At 41.7% G+C, this 19,308-nt stretch overlaps 1 protein-coding gene across 12 annotated transcripts in view; it reads right to left on the bottom strand.

The window, feature by feature from the left end:
- Positions 1–12,962, bottom strand: part of AGFG1 (ArfGAP with FG repeats 1) — an 81,977-nt gene extending 69,015 nt beyond the window's left edge. For 8 of the 12 annotated variants that reach the window (XM_021075863.1, XM_021075862.1, XM_021075864.1 and 5 more), the window contains exon 1: positions 12,698–12,954. In XM_021075863.1, coding sequence (XP_020931522.1) covers positions 12,698–12,864 — 167 coding nt within the window. In that variant the 5' untranslated portion in view covers positions 12,865–12,954. Of the gene's footprint in view, positions 1–12,697 lie in introns of all 12 variants that reach the window. The other 4 variants (XM_021075866.1, XM_021075869.1, XM_021075860.1 and 1 more) reach the window with 3 other exon arrangements.

The following is a 19,308-nucleotide window of genomic DNA, read 5'->3' as shown; positions in this document are numbered from 1 at the left end:
TGAGCAAAGAAACTGTGAAACACACTGGCAAATGTAAACAAATATCATCTGATTTCAAAGTGTCCTATTTATAGTAGAGGGGAGGGAGCAAATTTAACATTTTGCCACCAACAGCACTTCGTATTTTTAAAGACTTTGTATTATTAGGGGAAGGTTAAAATACTGATTAACTCTACAATATTAGGATGGAGAATAAAAGTTTCAGTGGTGACCATGAAATAACATGGAATTTATAGCCTTAAAACCAGTATAAAGGGGAAGTCAAATCAAAACAAAAACACTGACAATTTTTTTGTGTGTGTGTTTTCTAGGGCCAAACCCATGGCATATGGAAGTTCCCAGGCTAGGGGTCGAATTGGAGTTGTAGCTGCCAGCCACAGCAACTTGTGACCTACACCACAGCTCACGGCAATGCTGGATCCTCAACCCACTGAGCGAGGCCAGGGATCGAACCCACAACCTCATGGTTCCTAGTCAGATTCATTAACCACTGAGCCATGATGGGAACTCCGTCATTTTTTTAATTAAATTAAACATACACTTACCATATGACCTAACAATTCTACTCTTAGCTATTTACCCCAGTGAAATAAAAATCTGTATATAAATATCTGTATGAAACAACTGGGTTGGTTCACATGCATCAAAAACTGGACAACAACCCAAATGTCCCTCAAGTGAGATATGAGTAAATGCACAAGCAGTGAAATACTCTCAGTAATAAGGAGAAATGGACTATCAAAATATGTAACAATTAACATGGAATTTATCCTAAAGTTATACTGAGTGAAGAAGGCACTAAAACCTAAAAAGATTATACAGTCGTTAACCACTGCGCCACGACGGGAACTCCCTTTTCCATATGCTAACTGTGGTCGGAGTTACATGAATCTGTACACATGTTAAGACTCCTAGGGAGTTCCCGTCATGGCACAGCACAAACAAATCCAACTAGGAACCATGAGGTTGCGGGTTCAATCCCTGGCTTCGCTCAGTGGGTTGAGAATCCAGCGTTACCGTTAGGTGCAGTCTAAGTCGCAGACGCAGCTCAGATCTGGCGTTGCTATGGCTCTGACGTAGGCTGGCAGCAACAGTTCCGATTAGACCCCTAGAGCCTGGGAACCTCCAGATGCCAAGGGTGCAGCCCTAAAAAGACAAAACACACACACACACACAAGACTCATAGAACTACACAACAAAAAAGCTGGTTTTAATGTATGTCAACGTAAGAATCCATGTCACTACCTATCGCAGCCACTACTTTTACACAAATTAAATTTTCATTTGCAGACCATCTTCTCCATCTACCAAATCTGATCAGTTAAATGAATGAAATCCAAATTAATCAATACTGAATTATTTACTCATCTAGTTATTTTTAAGACATATTCTGGAAGCTGGAGCCACTTCCCCTTTTTTACTAAGTCTAGTCTAGCTGTATGTGAAGCCGGTGTTTATAAAACACTTTACTATAATGACATTAGTCATAACTACTGGATCAAAGTGTTAGGCAAGTAAACAACATCATTTTTATAGTTCCAATACTGAAGTACTACTCACTCTGGATCCTAAAATACACATTTTAAGTCTCTAGTGAAAAAAAATTAAATAATGACTCACTTAATAATAGTAGCACTGATATTTTGAAAGCATGTTTGCCAGTAAATTGGTTTCAAGAAGTTCCAAAGTCATCTACTGGTGGAGCCCAGTGTTTCTGCAGTGTAATTAAGTCATATGCAGATCCCCAGGAATTTTACTTGTAACGACCACCACCCAGGTATGACAGCAAACCAGATGGAGATGGTGTGACTCATTCCATATGTCCACCAGTGTGCTATTTTTTTTTAGGGCTGCAGTTGCGGCATGTTGGAGGTTCCCAGGCTAGGGATCTAATCAGAGCTACAACTGCCGGCCTACACCACAGCCACAGCACATGGGATCCGAGCTGGGTCTGTGACCTACACCACAGCTCACAACAATGCCAGATCCTTAACCCACTGAGCAAGGCCAGGGATCAAACCTGCAACCTCATGGTTACTAGTCAGATTTGTTTCCTCTGAGCCACAATGGGAACTCCCAGTGTGCTACCCTTAACTATGCCTCAAACAATCTTGCAAATAGTCAAATGTTCAACTCAAATAGCAATGTGTGCTGACGAATACGTAAGAGAGCTTATTTAGCTTATTTATTAATTGTTTTTCTCCTGCTGGGGAAAAAATGGTTAAAATGTTTTATTAGGCTGTGGAAATTTAGGTGGTTGTTAATGTTAGCATAAAGTAATAAAGCTAATTTGACACATAGATCTATCCCAATCTTAGCTATTTAGTAAAAATACTATGTATGAATGTTTCATATTATAAAAATTACACATTTAAGTTCTACAATGAATGGAAAATACCTTTAAGAGATTATCAAAAAATCTACAGACTTTTAATATCAAGATACTATCTGTATCAGATAGTCCAAAATATTAGTCTATCCAGAACCAAACTTTAAAATACTGAAAATACACACACACATCCCCACCCACCCCATAGTGCAAACCATAACTGTTATTTTGGGTTCCTATTTTTAAAAGCGAGAAATACTACACTGTAAGGTCCTTGTAACATTTAGGACAGCACCAAAAAAATAATACTTAGGTAACAATTTAAATCTAATTAAGGTACGCCAGTTAAAAGAGGACAAAATCCAAAAATGTCTGTCTTTACTACCTCCCTAAACCCCACTGAAATGATAGCAAAGGAATAAAAAGGCATTAACCCACAAAGAGGGGGTCAGGGAACAAGGAACGAACTCAAAGGCATACATACTACAGTTCTCTAATAACAAAATTCAGAGAATATATCGGCAGTGAACTGACTCTGCAGAATAAAGCAAACCAAAACAGAAACTCCTACAGAGGTGAGAGAAGCCAACTAGCAGGTGAGTCCCATCGGAGAGCCACTGAAAGATTTACAAAAGGAACCAAAACACAGGTTGGGGGGATTTTCATAGGGTCAAAAATAGTCAGATTCTCAGTTTCCCTACATCCAACAAGACTAGTCCTACCAAATCCTAGGCAGATGTCTGGAGGAAAATTTAATCTGGAGAGACTATAGCAAACAGACTCTGGGTTCAGGCATAGCTGAGGACTGCCACTGGGTCCTCTGATAAAAACCGGAGGCTTATCTGAACAATACATTCTATGTCCCTAGTCCTCTCCCTCAACTGGCTCCTAGAAGAATGGCAGCAAGGCTTTTTTTTTATTTCCCAAGAAGATGAGACAAAATTATCTCTAAACTAATAATAATTAAAAAAAGAAAGCAGGAGTTTCCAAACCAGCACCCCCCTCAAAAAAAGCCTAAGGCACTGAGCAAAACCTTTATGAAAATAATACTTCAATATAAGGTTCAGAACAGCAGGTACAAAAAATAAAAAGATCATATATACTCCCAAAGAGGGAATGGAAAATGGGGCACAGAGAATGAGTAATAAGAACAGCATTAAATTTCTCAACAGCAATACTGAAGGTTTAAAGACAATTAAACAATGTCTTAAAGATTCTAAGGGTAAAATAAACTATTTTCACCTTTGTGAATATAGACAAATCAATACTTTTAAAATGAGGGCAGAATAAGACATTTTTCAGCCATGGAGCTCTCAAAAATGACCTCCTATTAACATTTAATCAGGAAGCTAATGGAAATGTGGGGGTCCTGAAAAGAGAGGGTTCAACAAAAGTCAGGCATAAAGGGAATTTCCAGAATGAAGTAGAAGAAAGTCTTAGGATGACTGCTGCATAGCAGGCCTAGAGAGCAGCGTATCCAGATCAGAGGATGACCGAAGTACCCAGAAGTGGTTTTTTTTTTGTTTTGTTTTTTTTAAGGTACCTGATATATCTGATCATAATGGAAAAAGTTTTATAACTCAGCCAGAGGTAATTTATCTGGAGATGTATTAATGATACGTACCATAGAAAACAAAGCAAATGAAGAAAGCTGGACGATTAAAAGCTTCAGGGAGAAAGGGTTGTACAAGAAAGAAAACGTAGTAGTATTAAACTATATGACTTAGCTGGAAACAATATGCACATAATGCAATACAGAGAATGCTAAATAGTGATTAAACCAAAAACTGTGATATGATATTGAAGGAGTAGACGCAGAGTATAGGTGGACAGTGAGAGGAGTGTTAAAAGAGAGTCAAAGCCTCATCTTCCCTCTTGTACAGTAGAAAACTCAATAGATAAAAGCCAAAACTGAAAGATAAAAAAAAATAGCCGTGGGCATGTTAGAAATATTAAGGCAAATAGAGAAGAAGAAAACAGACATGAGTTCTGTCACCTCACCATCCACAGTAATCAGAAATGGAGGAAAGGAATAGGCAAGTGCTATTTGCTCATTTTAAGCCTTTGCCTTTTTAAACCATGAGCATGTGTTCTTTTGATAAAAGATAAAACTGAATTTTAAAATAAACATTTTTAAAAATGGAAAATAGGAGTTCCCTTGTGGCTCAGAGGGTTAAGGACCTGGTATTGTCACCGCTGTGGCTCCAGTTGGTGGGGTAGTGTGGGTTCAATCCTTGGCCCTGGAAATTCCACAGGCCAAGGGTGTGGCCAAAAAGAAAAAGAAATGGCTCCTCCACCTCACAAATTTAACATACACACACACACACACACACACACACACAGACACACACACAGGCTATTTTCTTTGATGAAAACACTCACCAAGAATTTTTAAAATTTCAAAAATATCAAGATTCTTCACTAGACACTAGCAATCTTTTTATAAAAGCACCTACTGAACACAACTGTTCCAAGTTAAAGGCACCAAATATCACTGAGTAATTAGGAGATAAAGGTTTGAGGAAAGAAATGAGGAACTTTCCACATCTTCCCACATCATTAGTTCTGCCAATTTTCATACCTCCCCCATCAAAAATCTCGCAAAATTTAACCAAAAAAAAAACCCAGAAGAACAAGAATTTTTAGAATCTGACACTACCTATATGTTTCTCTGTTACTTTCATATCTAGTCCTCTATCTCCCCCTACAGAATAAACCTATTACCTCTTCACATAAAGGCCTTAAAATTACCCAAAGATAGTGATCGCATGTACTGCTCCCTACCCTCACTCTAGTCAAATCTCCTTATCATCCTAATCAAATTCTTTATATCACGCTTCACTCTGTTAATTCATCTCTTAAAATAAGCAACTAGAATAAAAACAAAGTGCAATTATAACTTCCTTCCCTCTATCAAACAGATATGGTACCAATCCAAAAGGGACTATGTCTTACTCAGGAGTTTTTGGAAAAGTATGTTTTAACTTAAACAAAAACTCATTCCCCATATTTCAAGTAATTCAAATAAGGTTCCCACCCCTCCTATAAGTTAATGAATGTCATTCTAATCACCTCTAATCAGGTTTCTTCGGGCAAAAGCTCTCCTGTGGCACACTGAAACAATATCACAAGGAACCTGCTATTAAACAAAGTACACCAGGATGAATCATTTACTTTTTATACATAAGAGGAAACCGAGGTGCATATTCCTAAATGATCATCAATCTGACTATATGGATTGAGAAATAATCCATACTGAGTGGGGGGTGGGGGGAACAGGAAGAATAATGGCACTCGCCTTGAATATCTCCACAGGAGCTTCTCAAGCATGTGAGCATTGTGCACGTTGCACAGAAAACTCTGAAAATTGCCAGTCTGGGGATTTACTTATTTTCCAAAGAGTGTACTGAAATTAGATACAGGTGTATGTTTTGCGACTTACACCGCAACTGTAGCAGTATTGGATTCATAACCCACTGTGCAGGGCCAGGGATCAAACCTGCATCCCAGCACTCCAGAGATGCCATAGATCCTCTTGCACCACAGCCAAGAACTCCAGAGGTTTTTATTATTTTGGGGGGAGTGGGGAGTTGGGAGCTGTAGGAGAAAAAGATAGCTTTATTGCTTTGCCAGGCAAAGGGGGCCACAACAGGCTAATAATGCCTTAAATACTTGCCCTCCAGAGGTTTTTAAAAAATAATTTTCAAATTGATGCCCAGAGGTTAGGAAGCTCCTTAAAGGAATGTTTCAATTATCTTCATTTGTAATACAACTCACTAATATTTTAAATTTTAATATAAATTTAATCTAGATAAATTGTACAACTACTGCTTTGAAAATGACTAAAAGTCAAAGTGTTTACAATCACACTGGAGTTCCCATCGTGCCTCAGTGGTTAATGAACCCGACTAGGATCCATGAGGATGTGGGTTCCATCCCTGGCCTCGCTCAGTGGGTTAAGGATCCAGAATTGCCGTGAGCTGTGGTGTAGGTGGCAGACGAGGCTCAGATCCCACGTTGCTGTGGCTGTGGTGTAGGCACGCAGCTGTACCTCCGCTTGGCCCCCTAGCCTGGGAACTTCCATATGCTGCAGGTGCAGCCCTAAAAAGCAAGCCAAAAAAAAAAAAAAAAAAAAAAAAAAACCTGTTTACAACCACATTGAGCCAAATTTATCATAGACAAATGCGAGAAGAACAGAAACAAACGTGATATAAAAATGCCCTTGGTGGCAAGTTCAGTTCAAATGACCTCACCACCTCCTGTCATGTCCAAGAGTCTTCCCAGGACAGAAGGTGCTCACAGCACAACAGAAGAGTCTCTCTTAATCAATTTGTTGGATGAATCCATATTCATCCTTTCTGCTAAAAAATCTACAGCAAATGCCTATTGCTCAATGAAGTTTCATGCCAGAAGGCTCTCTCTCTTGCTCCTTCCAAATGAGTTTTATGGTTATCAAGAATTGTTTGATATAATACTAATATATTATATAAAAAATTTTAGTTTGTATAGTCTTTGGTAAATATATAGTTTAACTAAACAATGATAAATGAGTGAAAACTAAGTATTTTAGAGACTTAATTGAGTCATTATGAAAAGCTGTTACTTAACTGTGGACAAGAACTGTAGATTTAAACTGAAAAAAAAAAAAAAGAATTGTAAAAGATATAAACTGAAAAAAGATCTAGAACAATTCACTGCTCAGACTGCTTTAAAAGCAACTTAAAATTCTAAAAATCTTACATAACAACGTGAGTCTAAGTTATATTAAAATCTAACCAGCGGATATATTCAAAGTCCTAGCTCTGGCAAATTAACAATTCTATATTAAGATTTAAAAATCTAAGTGGTGTGTGTGTGTGCGCTTGTGTACCTTTTTCGTGACTGCTTGCTTCCACTGCCTTTGATAAGTCTAGCCACCATCAATTCTGAATGGAACTGCCTGAGATTAGCAGTTTCAATTATATTTACAGTTCAATTACAGCAAATATCAAAATGATTAATTCATGGCTGTACAGATGTGCCAAATTAAAAAAAAAACAGTATCAGAACCAGTATATAAGTTAAACTATATATTTACCAAAGTCTACATCAACCAAATCCCATTACAGTCACAATACACAACAGTAGTTTACAACTAAAATTCAAAACTAAGAACAGACATTTGAAGCTAAGTAAGGCTCTGATTTTAAAAAAAGGGGAGTTTCCGTCATGGCACAGTGGTTGACGAATCTGACTAGGAACCACGAGGTTGCAGGTTCAATCCCTGGCCTTGCTCAGTGGATTAAGGATCCGGCGTTGCCATGAGCTGTGGTGTAGGTTGCAGATGCGCCGGAACCCGCATTGCTGTGGCTCTGGCGCAGGCCAGCAGCTATTCGACCCCTAGCCTGGGAACCTCCATGTGTTGCAGGTGCGGCCATAGAAAAAGCAAAAAGACAAAAAAAAAAAAAAAAAAAAGACTTGGACTTCTCTTGTGGTGCAGTGGGTTAAGGAGCCCACCTTGTCACTGCAGTGGCTCAGGTGGCTGCTATGGTTCAATCCCTGCTCCAAGAATTTCCACATGCCAAAGGCACAGCCAAAAAAAAAAAAAAAAAAAAGCATGACATAGCTACAAAAAAAAAAAAGCATGATACATCCATAGATTGTCTTTTCAAAATCCAATAAAGTAAAATCCCCCATTTAAATCCCCCATATATAGAATTCACAATAATTTACAAATAAGCAGTAAGAGTGTAAGCTAATTTTACAATTTAAAGTTGTAGGGGGTTACTGCTTTCCTCTTATGATTGTTACTGGAATAATACCTGATACACAACAAGCGCTCAATAATTCTAACTAGGTAGTTACTAACATTATTTCTAATACTTTCATTGTTGTATCCCCAGTATATGTGCTACTGCCTGGACTTAAAAAATATTTGCTTTAAAAAAAAAAAAAACCATTTTTCATAATTAAAAAAGTATCATATAGTTTTGCCACTTACACAAATTTCAAATTATACTACATTGTCAAAATATGTCACTGAATGTAGCCATGTTAGAGTACTAAAAAAAGAGGAAAAGGAATTAACGATATGTCACTTCTTACTGTGACCTCACGTGGTACTGAATATTACAAGCAGAGCTCCAAAAAGGTATGTGATGGCAATCCATTCAAATGCTAATAACGGTATTAAAACAAATAAAATGCTTCTTTCCATTAGCCCAACTTTAACGTGAAATTTCTTCTAAGAAAGATTCACCACAAGACTCAGAATGCACACAAAATTAACAGAGTATAAGTTAATATCCAGCTACATTTATCCATCTGTGAAATTCCAAGTTTAAGTGCACTGTCCACATAAAATAGCTGGTATTTAAAGGGACAGGGTGTTTGTTGCTCAAATATTATTTTTTATTTTTATCCAAACTCTCCCTGAAAAGTTTACGACTCAGTTTTACAGGACAGCACAATTCTTTAACGTTTTTTTTCTTTTTTCTTACCTACTAGTTACCCTAATGTTAATCTTCATGAAATAAATAATTTGATCTAAGCTGAGTCTGTAAATCAACTGAAAATTCTTTAACATGAAGGCAATATTTTATCGTTGGCTGTAGTGGAGTGCCATTCGTAATACTAAATATTTCTGTAGATAGAACCAGAAATAGTAACAAATCAATCTGTTAGAACACCCTCCCGTTCTACCTCAGTGACAAATAGCTTAATGCATCTAAATCTAAAGTTTCACATGAGCATAATACAGGCACAGAGTATAGTCATCTTGGAAAAAGAAAAACAGGAAAGAAAAGATTAGCTCTGAGCCTAGTGATAATAATAACATAGGATACATGTTCAATTAATTTAAACAAAGATACTGCTAAATAAATAATAAAAGGCATGTGACTACCCTAAAATTTAAAATTTATGATAGTAGACACCACTGACTGTGTTAGCATTTTTTTAGGCACATCAAGGTTTCTGAAGGGCAGCTAGCATGCCTTATTTAGCATATGTACATCCACTGCTTAGCCCCACCCTCAAAAATAATATATGTTCAATAAATATTCAGTGAATTTTATCCTTTAATCCTCAGAACAACCTTAAGTTATATATCATCTTCTTATCACAAAAAAATAAAACGGAGGCTAAGGGGATGGATCCAGGCCAAGCTACACATAGCAGCCTTGCTTAATACTTTGCCCTAAGTCACAAAGCTAGTGGCAGTGTCAAAGTCTTCTCAAAATTCATATTCTGTCAATTAAACGATGACATCTAAATAGCAAAAGACATAATAATTGTTAAACTCAATAGCTATGTTATTATTCTTAAATTATTTTCCTGTATTATTGCTTTTTAAAGGAAAAAAACCTCAGAAATTACTGTTCCTTCAATATTTCTACAGAAGACATTTGATCTGGGATCCATTCTTTTCTTCGCAAGGATCCTAGATTTCTTATTTGGGAATCTATTTTCGGGTCCTTGCTTTTCCAGTAACATCATCATAGAACATGTCCAATGAGGGCACAGGTTCAAGGCAGCCATATGACCTAGGCTAGTCCAGAGTGAATCACAGAACTTCTGGAAAAGTTGCAACAATGATATAAATTAAGGCAGTATGTAACCCCAGGAGCTGGGGACCGCCTGCCATCTTTGGATGAGGGAAATCTAGGCAACATCATTTTATCAATGGATAAAGTTTTAGTTTAAAACAAACAATAAATTTCCCTCATATTTTTAAACCAACTTGAGTCAGGTTTTGAGTTACTTCTAAAGAATCCGAACCCACAAATTTTTATAAAGGTGCTTCTCACTTCAACACCTTTCATGCTGTGTTCCCTGCACAAGGAATGTCCTCTTCCCTCACTAATAATGCCCCTCCATCCATGTTACATCCCAGGCATCATATGAGACGTAAAACAAACAAAATCTCTAACACTGAAAACTAATCTACATGCAATACGTATGCGGTAAACTTTATCCTCTCATATGATGAGAAAATTCAATCTCAAAGAGACTGAATAACATTCTCAATACCACACAGCTTTTAAGTGGAGCCAAGATTCAAAACTAGGCTTCTCTAGCTCACAAGCACGTGTTCTTCTCAACTGCATGAAGCCCCTTGCCATATGGATCTTGTCTTTAAAGGACTTTGCTCAGGCATCAAATCTTCTGGGAAGCTTTCCTTATTTATTTACATATTCCAAGGATAGCTCATTCAAAGAAATGAAATATTACAATGTATCATAACTGTCTTTTCATACTTAGACTGCAAATTCCTTAAGGACAGTGAGATCCAAGTAGGACAAGTGCCTCCCACAGTGTATGACACAGGCCAAGTGAGCAATAAATATTTGTGGAATCACCACTAAACAGAGATATTGAGTCCTATCTATTACAGATTAAATTCCATTAAAGTAAACAATTGTCATTATACTGAGATATCTTTTTATATATAATGTTTCTGACGTGGAATCTAGGAAGAAATTTGTAAATATTTCTTGATATTATACATTTGCTGCAATAAATTAAATTTACACTGATAAAGCCCTAAACAGAAATGTCAGAAATCCAGAACAGTAAATACATACTTGCCTTTTTCAAACCAAATACTTTAAATGTATCAAAGGACCTTGTGTTTAGTAAAAAATAGGGAATACTTATGATGCACATAATAAAAGTCAAATATACTTAAAACGAATTGGACCACTGACTTAATTTTAGAAGCAAAGCTGCTTGACAACTAGGTCTTTCTAAATGAAAAGCATGAACCATTCTATCTCCTACATACCCCCAGCTCAAAGATTCTGTTGTAATTCAACAACATCACTAATTATCAACTTCTCAGAGTGCTTTTCTGACTCTACAATCTAAAAGCAGCCTCTCAGACAAGGTCTCTCCCATCATACTATTTTAGTGCATACTTACCCCTGACATTTTTCTCATTTAATTACTAATTATGTGTTACCATCTCTTCCAATAGAATGCAAGCACCAAGAGAATGCTTTTGCTGCGTTCATCAACACATCCCAAGGCTTCACAAAGAACCTAGTAAACCACCCAATAAATGTTTGTTGAAGAAATCATAGTTATGGAAGCCTAATAATGCCTCTCTGCCCCCGCCCCCCCCCAAAAAGCCTCTTTAAAAAAAAAAAAAAAAAAAAAGTCGTACACTACTGGGCAGTCCTTGCATTTTCCAAGAATGAGTTTCCTCATATGCTATATACTTTGTCTCAGCATTAATCTTACAAAGATTTTTCTTTGGGGGGAGGGGCACCAAACTACTTTATTTGAAAGAACGGTACAAGTGAAAGAACTTAAGAAGTTTGATAGAATAAATGACCACTTCGTCAATAAATGACTTTGGATACAAAATAATTAGTACATAAAAGCAACTTACTGTTCTAAAATCATAAGGAAACTCTCAAAAAAGAATCTTCAATCACAGCAAGAGGCTTATCAAAACTAAGTTTAATGAAGCAAAGAAGCACAAATAGAAACCATCCCAGTATTTCAAGACGGTAGTCTCCGTTTTTCCGAATGCTGTCTTTCCACCGCTCCCCATTTCTGAATACAGCCAAGACACTTGGTACTGACAGAAATCTTACAGATATCACCACCATACTTACAATGACACAGCTTCTAATCAATACCTTATTTCCATTAAAACTTTCCCCAAACTCCTGACTCTTTTTGGACCATAAAGCTAAAGCCCCACAACCTCACGTCTGCTTCCTCTGCCTCCCCCCCCCCCAATTAACCCTCTCTAACTTTTCCCCTGGGATTCACATCTCTGCCATCAAGACATTTTAATTTCGCTGCTACTCCTAAATGTCAGCTTTCTCGTAGTGATCTAGGTACTCTCGAGCCTAGAAGGAAAAGCCCAGACTAAGCGTCCCTGCTCTCTCCCACCCCAGCATCTTCCCCCCGCCCCCCACCGGCGCCCGGCAGGTGCCTCGCTCTCGACCGCCGCGCCCCGGCCGCCGGGAGGCGGGGCACACAAAGGACCCGCACGGCCCTCCCCAGGCTCCTCGCGTCTTTTCCCCGTAGCTTCGTGGGGTCAGCAGCCAAGAGCCGAGGCCCAAGGGAGGCGGCGCCGGCTCCAAGGGACTAGAGACCTTCACCCGGGGCGCCCCCTCCTGACCCCAGCCCCGCCCACGCCCCACCCACAAAGGCTGCCCCGGGCCTGGACCCCGGCCCACCGAAATCGAAAGCCCACCCACAGCCCAGCAGCCTGGGCCCACCGCATCTCGGCCCCCGGCCTCGACCCCCCGGCGCCGCGAGCCCGCGCCCCAACCGCCGCCCGGGGCCGGACCCCTGCAGGGCCCCTGGCCCGCCGCCCGCTCCCCACGCCCAGGGAAAGGCCCCCCGCCCGCCCCGCGGCCCCGCACTCACAGGCTGCCGGAGCAGGAGGTACAGACGAAGGAGCCGACCGTCATGTTCACGTAGGTGGGGCCGCGCTGGTCGCAGTCGAAGCACTTTCGGTTGTGCGGGAGGCCGGTCATGTCCCGCAGCATCTTCAGGTGCTTCTCCTCCTGCTTCCGCTTCGCGCTGGCCGCCATGGCCGCGGCGCCGAGGGAGGAGGCCGGCAGGGCCGGGAGCCGGGCGGCGCTGCGCCGGGGACCCGCGGTCCCACCGGCCGCCCTGGCCGCGGCCGCCGCCTTCCGTCAGCGCGCGCCGCCCGCGCCGGACCCGGCCGCCGCGGCTCGACTCGACTAAGCTGGGCGCGGCGCCGCGCGGACGCTGCGGAGCGCAGGCTGACGGACCACACCAACCGGCCCGGCCGGGACAACCGCCGCCGCAGCCGCCGCCGCCGCCGCCACCTTCCCGACTTCTCCTGAGGGGAAAAAGCGAGGCAGGGAGACGGCAAGAGGAAGGCCGCCCCGAGCGGCCCGAGGCCAAGTGTTGACCAGCGCCGCCTTCTGGCCAGGAGGAGTTACTGCGGCTGCGCTTACAGGGTTGAGCGCATTACGTAGGTTACCTTCCTCCCTTGCTTAAAGCTCTCTACCCGCTGCTTTGGGGATGATTCCAAGTTCCTCAACATGTGCCCTCAATAGCGCTCCATCCTCTATCCCAGCCCCCCTCTCTCACTTCATCCTGGTTTACTCAGCCACACTGGATTTCCACTTGTACCCCATATACAGCAAGCTCCCTCCTGACTCATGACCCTTGCCCTTGCTGTTCTCTCTACAGCAGGTTTTCTCAACCATGCCACTACTGACATTTTGGACTAGATCATTTTTTTGGTCTGTTCTATGCAGTGTAGGATACCTCGGCCTTTTCCCACTAGATGCCAGAACAACCTCCCCACGCCTCCGCCACTTGTGACCATCGAAAATGCCCCGATCTTGCTAGATGTAGATCTGTGGTAGAGGGAAATGAAATCAACCAGGCTGAGAACCACAGCTACACGTGGAAGGCCAGGTTGTCCATGCAGCCATGGCAGGCAACTTTCCGCAGCCCGATCAGCCTACTTAATACTGTAGCCCATGTTCCTGGAAAGCTGCTCTCAATGAAGTCGCTGTGTGGCGTTTTCTTCATATTTCCAGCGATTTGAAATCCTTCTTATTTAGCGTTTACTGTGTTTTATCTGGGATCTCCCTTTAGGCTCCAGATAGCCTGGATCCCAGAGTTTTCTTCACCACTCCACTCTCTGCCCCTCCCAGAGCTGGAGGCTAGGTACTCAGTATTTTTGGAATGAATGCATTAAGTATCTCAGTCAATCATCAAAAGATCCCTTTGAAGTAAGCATTATTGTTCTTTGCATTTTACAAAGCAGAAGCTCTGGGGGATTAAGTACATTTAGCCTAGGATACACATGGTTTATACTAGGACATACTTAGGGCATCCAGATAGTCTGACTGCAGGACTCAAATCTCTTAACCACTCCAAGAATCTGCAGCCAGCAGGATGTTCAAAAAATCATCCCTGCCCCTCATTTCCCAAAGTCACTCCACCAGTGAATGGAAAAGTGAAGGTTCCCTGGGGTTCCTGCTGTGGCTCAACAGGATCCAGGGCATCTCTTCAGAGCTGGGACACAGGTTCCACGCCCAGCCCTAACTGTGGGTTAAGGATCCCGCGTTGCCACGGCTGTGCCTCAACCGCAGCTGGGGCTCAGATCCGATCACTGCCCCTGGAACTCCATAAGCGGAAAGGCGGCCAAAAAAAGAAAAAAACAAAAACAAAAAAACACCCAGGTTTCCTAATTGCCAAGACCATTCTCCAGACGTTCCATGAAAGGAATTGGGTGAATCCACCAAGACTTCATATCGATACAATACTATTAATAGTAATTAACGGTTTTAATGTTGAAAGGATGGACAGATTTTGGATTGGCCAATGGATTGTTTTGCTTTGTTTAGGGCTGCACCTGTGGCATCTGGAGGTTTCCAGGCTAGGGGTCAAATTGGAACAGAAGCCACTGGCCTATGCCACAACCGCCGCAGCACCAGATCAGACCGGCGTCTGTGACCTACGCCACAGCTCCCAGCAATGCCAGATCCTTAACCCACTGAGTCAGACCAGGGATCGAACCTGCGTCCTCATGGATGCTTGCTAGTCAGATTCGTTTCCACTGAGCCAGGACGGGGACTCTCGGCCAACGGATTTTTTTTTTTTTTAACTTAACCGCAATACCATCAGCACACCTGAAAATTTAACAGTAATTCCTTAAAATCATCAAATATCCCATCAGAGTTCAGGTTTCCAATTATCCATGTTTTTAGAAGATTGTTACGGTTTGTTTGAATCCTCACCTTATAAATGGGTAATATGTCTCATAAATTCTCTTTTAGTCTGTGGTTATCCATCCTTCTCTTTCTTTCCTTGAAACTAATGTTTAGGAACTGGACCCTTGGTCATGCCGCTTCCCATAGCCTATGTCATTTAACACTTTGCTCTATCCTTTGTGTCTTAAAAATTTGTTGTTGGGGAGTTCCCATCATGGCTCAGCGGTAACAAACCCGACTAGTATCCATGAGGCCATGGGTTGGATCCCTGGCCCTGCTCAGTGAATTAAGGACCCAGCGTTGCCATGAGCTGTGGTGTATTATGTAGGTGGCAGACACCACTTGGATCTGGTATTGCATAGACTGGCAGCCGCAGCTCCAATTCCACCCCTAACCTGGGAATTTCTATATGCCTCAGGAGAGGCCCTAAAAAAGAAAAAGAAAAATGTTGTTGGACCTACTTCACTGGCATCCAGTTATTCTGGGGTTTTTTGGTGGCGCAATTTTGTTTGTCTTCTTCCATCAGGAGGCCCATCATCAGGTGGGGGGGTTCTTTTTTTTTAATGACATTGGCAGTCATTGATGATTAATGTCTAGAGTCATTAATTCATTAATGGTAATAGAATGGTGGTATTCTGTCATTCCTTCCTCATTTATCAGTTAAAAGGAAAATTTTCCTATAAAGAAAAACGTGCTCTCAGCTGCTCTTTGGCATAGTGCATGTCAAAAAATTGGGGGAATATTTGAGCCTTTTTGTTTGTTCACCAATTTTTAAAACCATGTATTGGTTCCCATTTGCTTTGTGGTGGTGCTCATTATATTCCACTGTCATCACAAACTCCAAAATTTTATTTTTTCATTTTTACTTTTTGGCTGCACCTGCAGGATGCAGAAGGCCAGGGAGCCAATCGGAAGTGCAGCTGAGACCTATGCCACATCTGTAGCAACACCAGATCCTTAACCCTTTGTGCCATGGCGGGACCTCCACAAACTCCAAAATTTTTAAATATATTTGATATATTTCATATAAGTGGTGCTCACATTGTCTCATCATTGGCTACGGGGAGCCTCTTAGAGTTAACTCCTGAATCTTTTTGTTTTTGGCCACATCCACGGCATGCAGAAAGAAGTTCCCAGATCAGGGATTGAACCCAAGCCACAGCCCGAGCTACAGCAGTGACAGTGCCAAACTCTTAACCACAGGCCACCAGGGCATTCCAACTCCTGAGTGTTTTTGACAAGACCCTTGAGTTAAGGTCAACTGGAGTGCCATTGCAGCAGGTCCCTAGCTGTTTAGAAGAAAAGAGTATGGAAATGTTCAATGCTGGACTGATTAAAACAGAAGGTTTACTTAGCAACCCCACTCTTGCTAAATATACACCCCGTGGTCTCTTATTCATCACCATCCAATACACTCAACCCACAGCCAATGGCTTACTTATTTGTTTCTATATTTGCATTGCTCACTTGTCGTTTGTATGTTTTCTGGTTGTTCATCTCTCCAAGGTCTGTTATCTGGTAAATGCCAAAATCAGAAGGTATGACTTCAGTGTCCTGTACAAACAGTTTAATAAGTGGTGTTGTATTATCGTGTTGCTGTTTCAAGAGTCAAGAGGCGGTATTTCCAGACTATTGTTCTGTAAGAAGGTGAAGTTCGGGTGAAGTCCAAATATTCTCTCCAAGTAAAGCTTGAAAGTCCATTCAGACCTGCCGAATGTTGGCTTTTTTATAACCCGTGTAATATCAAAATATGTTTCTGTCTACTTTCTCGCTCTTTTTTTTTTTTTTTTTTTTTTTTTTTGTCTTTTTAGGGCTGCACCCATGGCATTTGGAAGTTCTCAGGCCAGGAGTCAAATCGGAGCTGCAGCTGCCAGCCTACACCACAGCCACTGCAACATCAGATCTGAGCCATATCTGCCACCCACACCAGAGCTCATGGCAACATCAGATCCTTAACCTACTAAGAAGGGCCAGGGATCAAACCCACGTCCTCATGGATACTAGTCAGATTCATTACCACTGAGCCACAACAGGAACTCATTTTCACTTTTTCAAATCCCAAGAAGAGCTTGTCATGTGTCAAGCAAGACTACGCCTCTACCTTAGTTTTCTTAACCCTCACCCCAACTCAGAAAGAGGTCTTCTTATCCCCATTTAATATATGAGGAACCTGAGCCTCTGAAATGCTGGCTTGCTCAAGGCCACCCCAGAAATGAAACTGGGATTCAAACCCAGATCTGGCTGCAAGGTGTCAGCTTCTGCTTCCAGTGACTGAATACTGATCCACTCTATTGGGTTGGCAAGGCAGAAATTATCTTTAAAGAAGTTAGCTCTGCTGCCAGAGTGATGTTTCCAGGTATAAATATGATCCAAGTATCCTCTGTCTCCTCCCCCCAGCCTTTCGGAGATGTCCCATTGCTGGTAGAATGAAAGAGACCCTAGGAGACCCAAAAGCCCTGTGGTCACAGCCAAGTTTGTGTGCTAGATGCATTGCGAGTCCAACAAACCAAAACCCAAGAGTTCAGAGCAAAGAAAGATGTATTGTAAGAGCCAAACAAGGAGAATGGGTGGCTTATGTTCAAAAGACCCAAGCTCTTGATGGTTTTCAGGGAAAAGTTTCTGTAGGCAAAATTTGGGGGGAGGTTTGCAGGGTGTGTATCTGTTCTCTGCTTAGCTGGTGGGGAGGTTACAGGGCAGTTGTTCTAGGCATCTCCGTCATCGGCCTTCTCAATGCAACGGGTCTGGGGTCCAGTTTTTGTAGCTTTGATGGAACTGTACTCATTCTGAGAGCGAAAGCAGCAAGAAGAAATAGAACACTGATAGAAACAAGAGTGCAAGAAAAGCCTTAATCATACATTGGCTTTAATGAATCTAAAAAGAGATTTCTGAAAATTGCAGTAAAATGAAGGGGAGGAATCAGACCCGCCCCATAGCTGTACTATGGTCCCTTGAGTGCCTTTCCTTTGTTTCTGCATTTCCTTACTCCTGTAACGCATCACTGTTTGAACTTGCCTTTGGAACTCAGGAAGGTCTAGGAGGCTGGAATCTTTTTCCTTCAAACCAGAAATGTGCAACAAGAAAGGCGTTTGTGCCCAGGAGGGCCCCATTTCGGACCTGCCCAGGCAGAGGCCTTCCTGCTGCCCAGGCTGGTCTCCTGACCCTGCCCAGCTCTACTGTGCCCCATATGCCTCCGTCACCACCTTATGTCTCTGCCACTCTGCTCCAGCCCTACTTCCTCCTCAGTGTTTTATATTCTCTTCTCTCCCACCTCAGGGCCTTTGCACATGCCATCGATGCTTCCCAACAGTCTTCCCGGAGTTCCCAGTTAAGGATCTGGCATTGTCACTGCTGTGGCTCAGGTCACTACTGTGGGTTGGATTTGATCCCTGGCCCACGAACTTCCACATGCCTCAGGCACGGCCAAAAGAAAACCAACAAATGGAAAACCAAAACGGTCTTCCCTCTCCTTTTTCCTTTCTCATACCTCAAGTCAAGCTCCATTTTTCAAAGATCTTTCCATGTTCTGCCAAGTCAGACCCATCATACGTACTCATCATACCAGTTACATCTACTTGAGAGCATTCGATGCTGTGGCTGCCCTGTGATTTTCAGGTGAGGTTCCTGGTCCCCACTGCACCATGGGCTTCATCAGCAAGGGACCACACTGCGTTTGCTCACCACTGTTTCTCCAGCGCTTAGCATGGGGCCTAGCACTTAGAAGGGGCTCAACACATATCGGTTAAATGAATAAATAAACGCTGCAGTGGGGGAGCCAAAGAATAAAGCTTTCCTTTGTCTTAGGCAGCGAGTGCAGTGTTCTGTTTCTTTTTTCTTTTTTTTTTTTTAATGTTTTTTTCATTTCAATCAAAACATTTTTGATGACGCGGAAAAGTTCATGCTCTAAATTTTACAACATTTGGCTGTTGATAAGCATTTAGCATTCCTTATCTTGAGAGAATAATGTGTAAACAAAGTATCCTTGTTTTTCTCTTTCATAGAATAGATTCCCATATTTTTAAAATATCCACGTGGTAACAAAGCTATTGCTATTAGCTTTGAAATGTTTCTTTCTTGAAACATTTCACACATGCATTCTATCCCAATTTGATAGTACGGAGTACCATTTGGCTGCGATTTTCAGCAATCTCTCTTTAGATTCAATAAAACCAATGTATGATTAAGACTTTTCTTGCACTCCTTTTGATCAGTGTTTTGTTTCTTATTGTCTGCTTTGGCTCCCAGAATGAGTACAGTTCTGTCAAAGCTACGGCAGTTTTG

This window comes from Sus scrofa, chromosome 15 (genome assembly GCF_000003025.6).
Source record: "Sus scrofa isolate TJ Tabasco breed Duroc chromosome 15, Sscrofa11.1, whole genome shotgun sequence".
Taxonomy (NCBI): Eukaryota; Metazoa; Chordata; class Mammalia; order Artiodactyla; family Suidae; genus Sus; species Sus scrofa.
The sequence above is the reverse complement of the archived record's forward strand: the minus strand, read 5'-3'. Positions and strand labels throughout refer to the sequence as shown.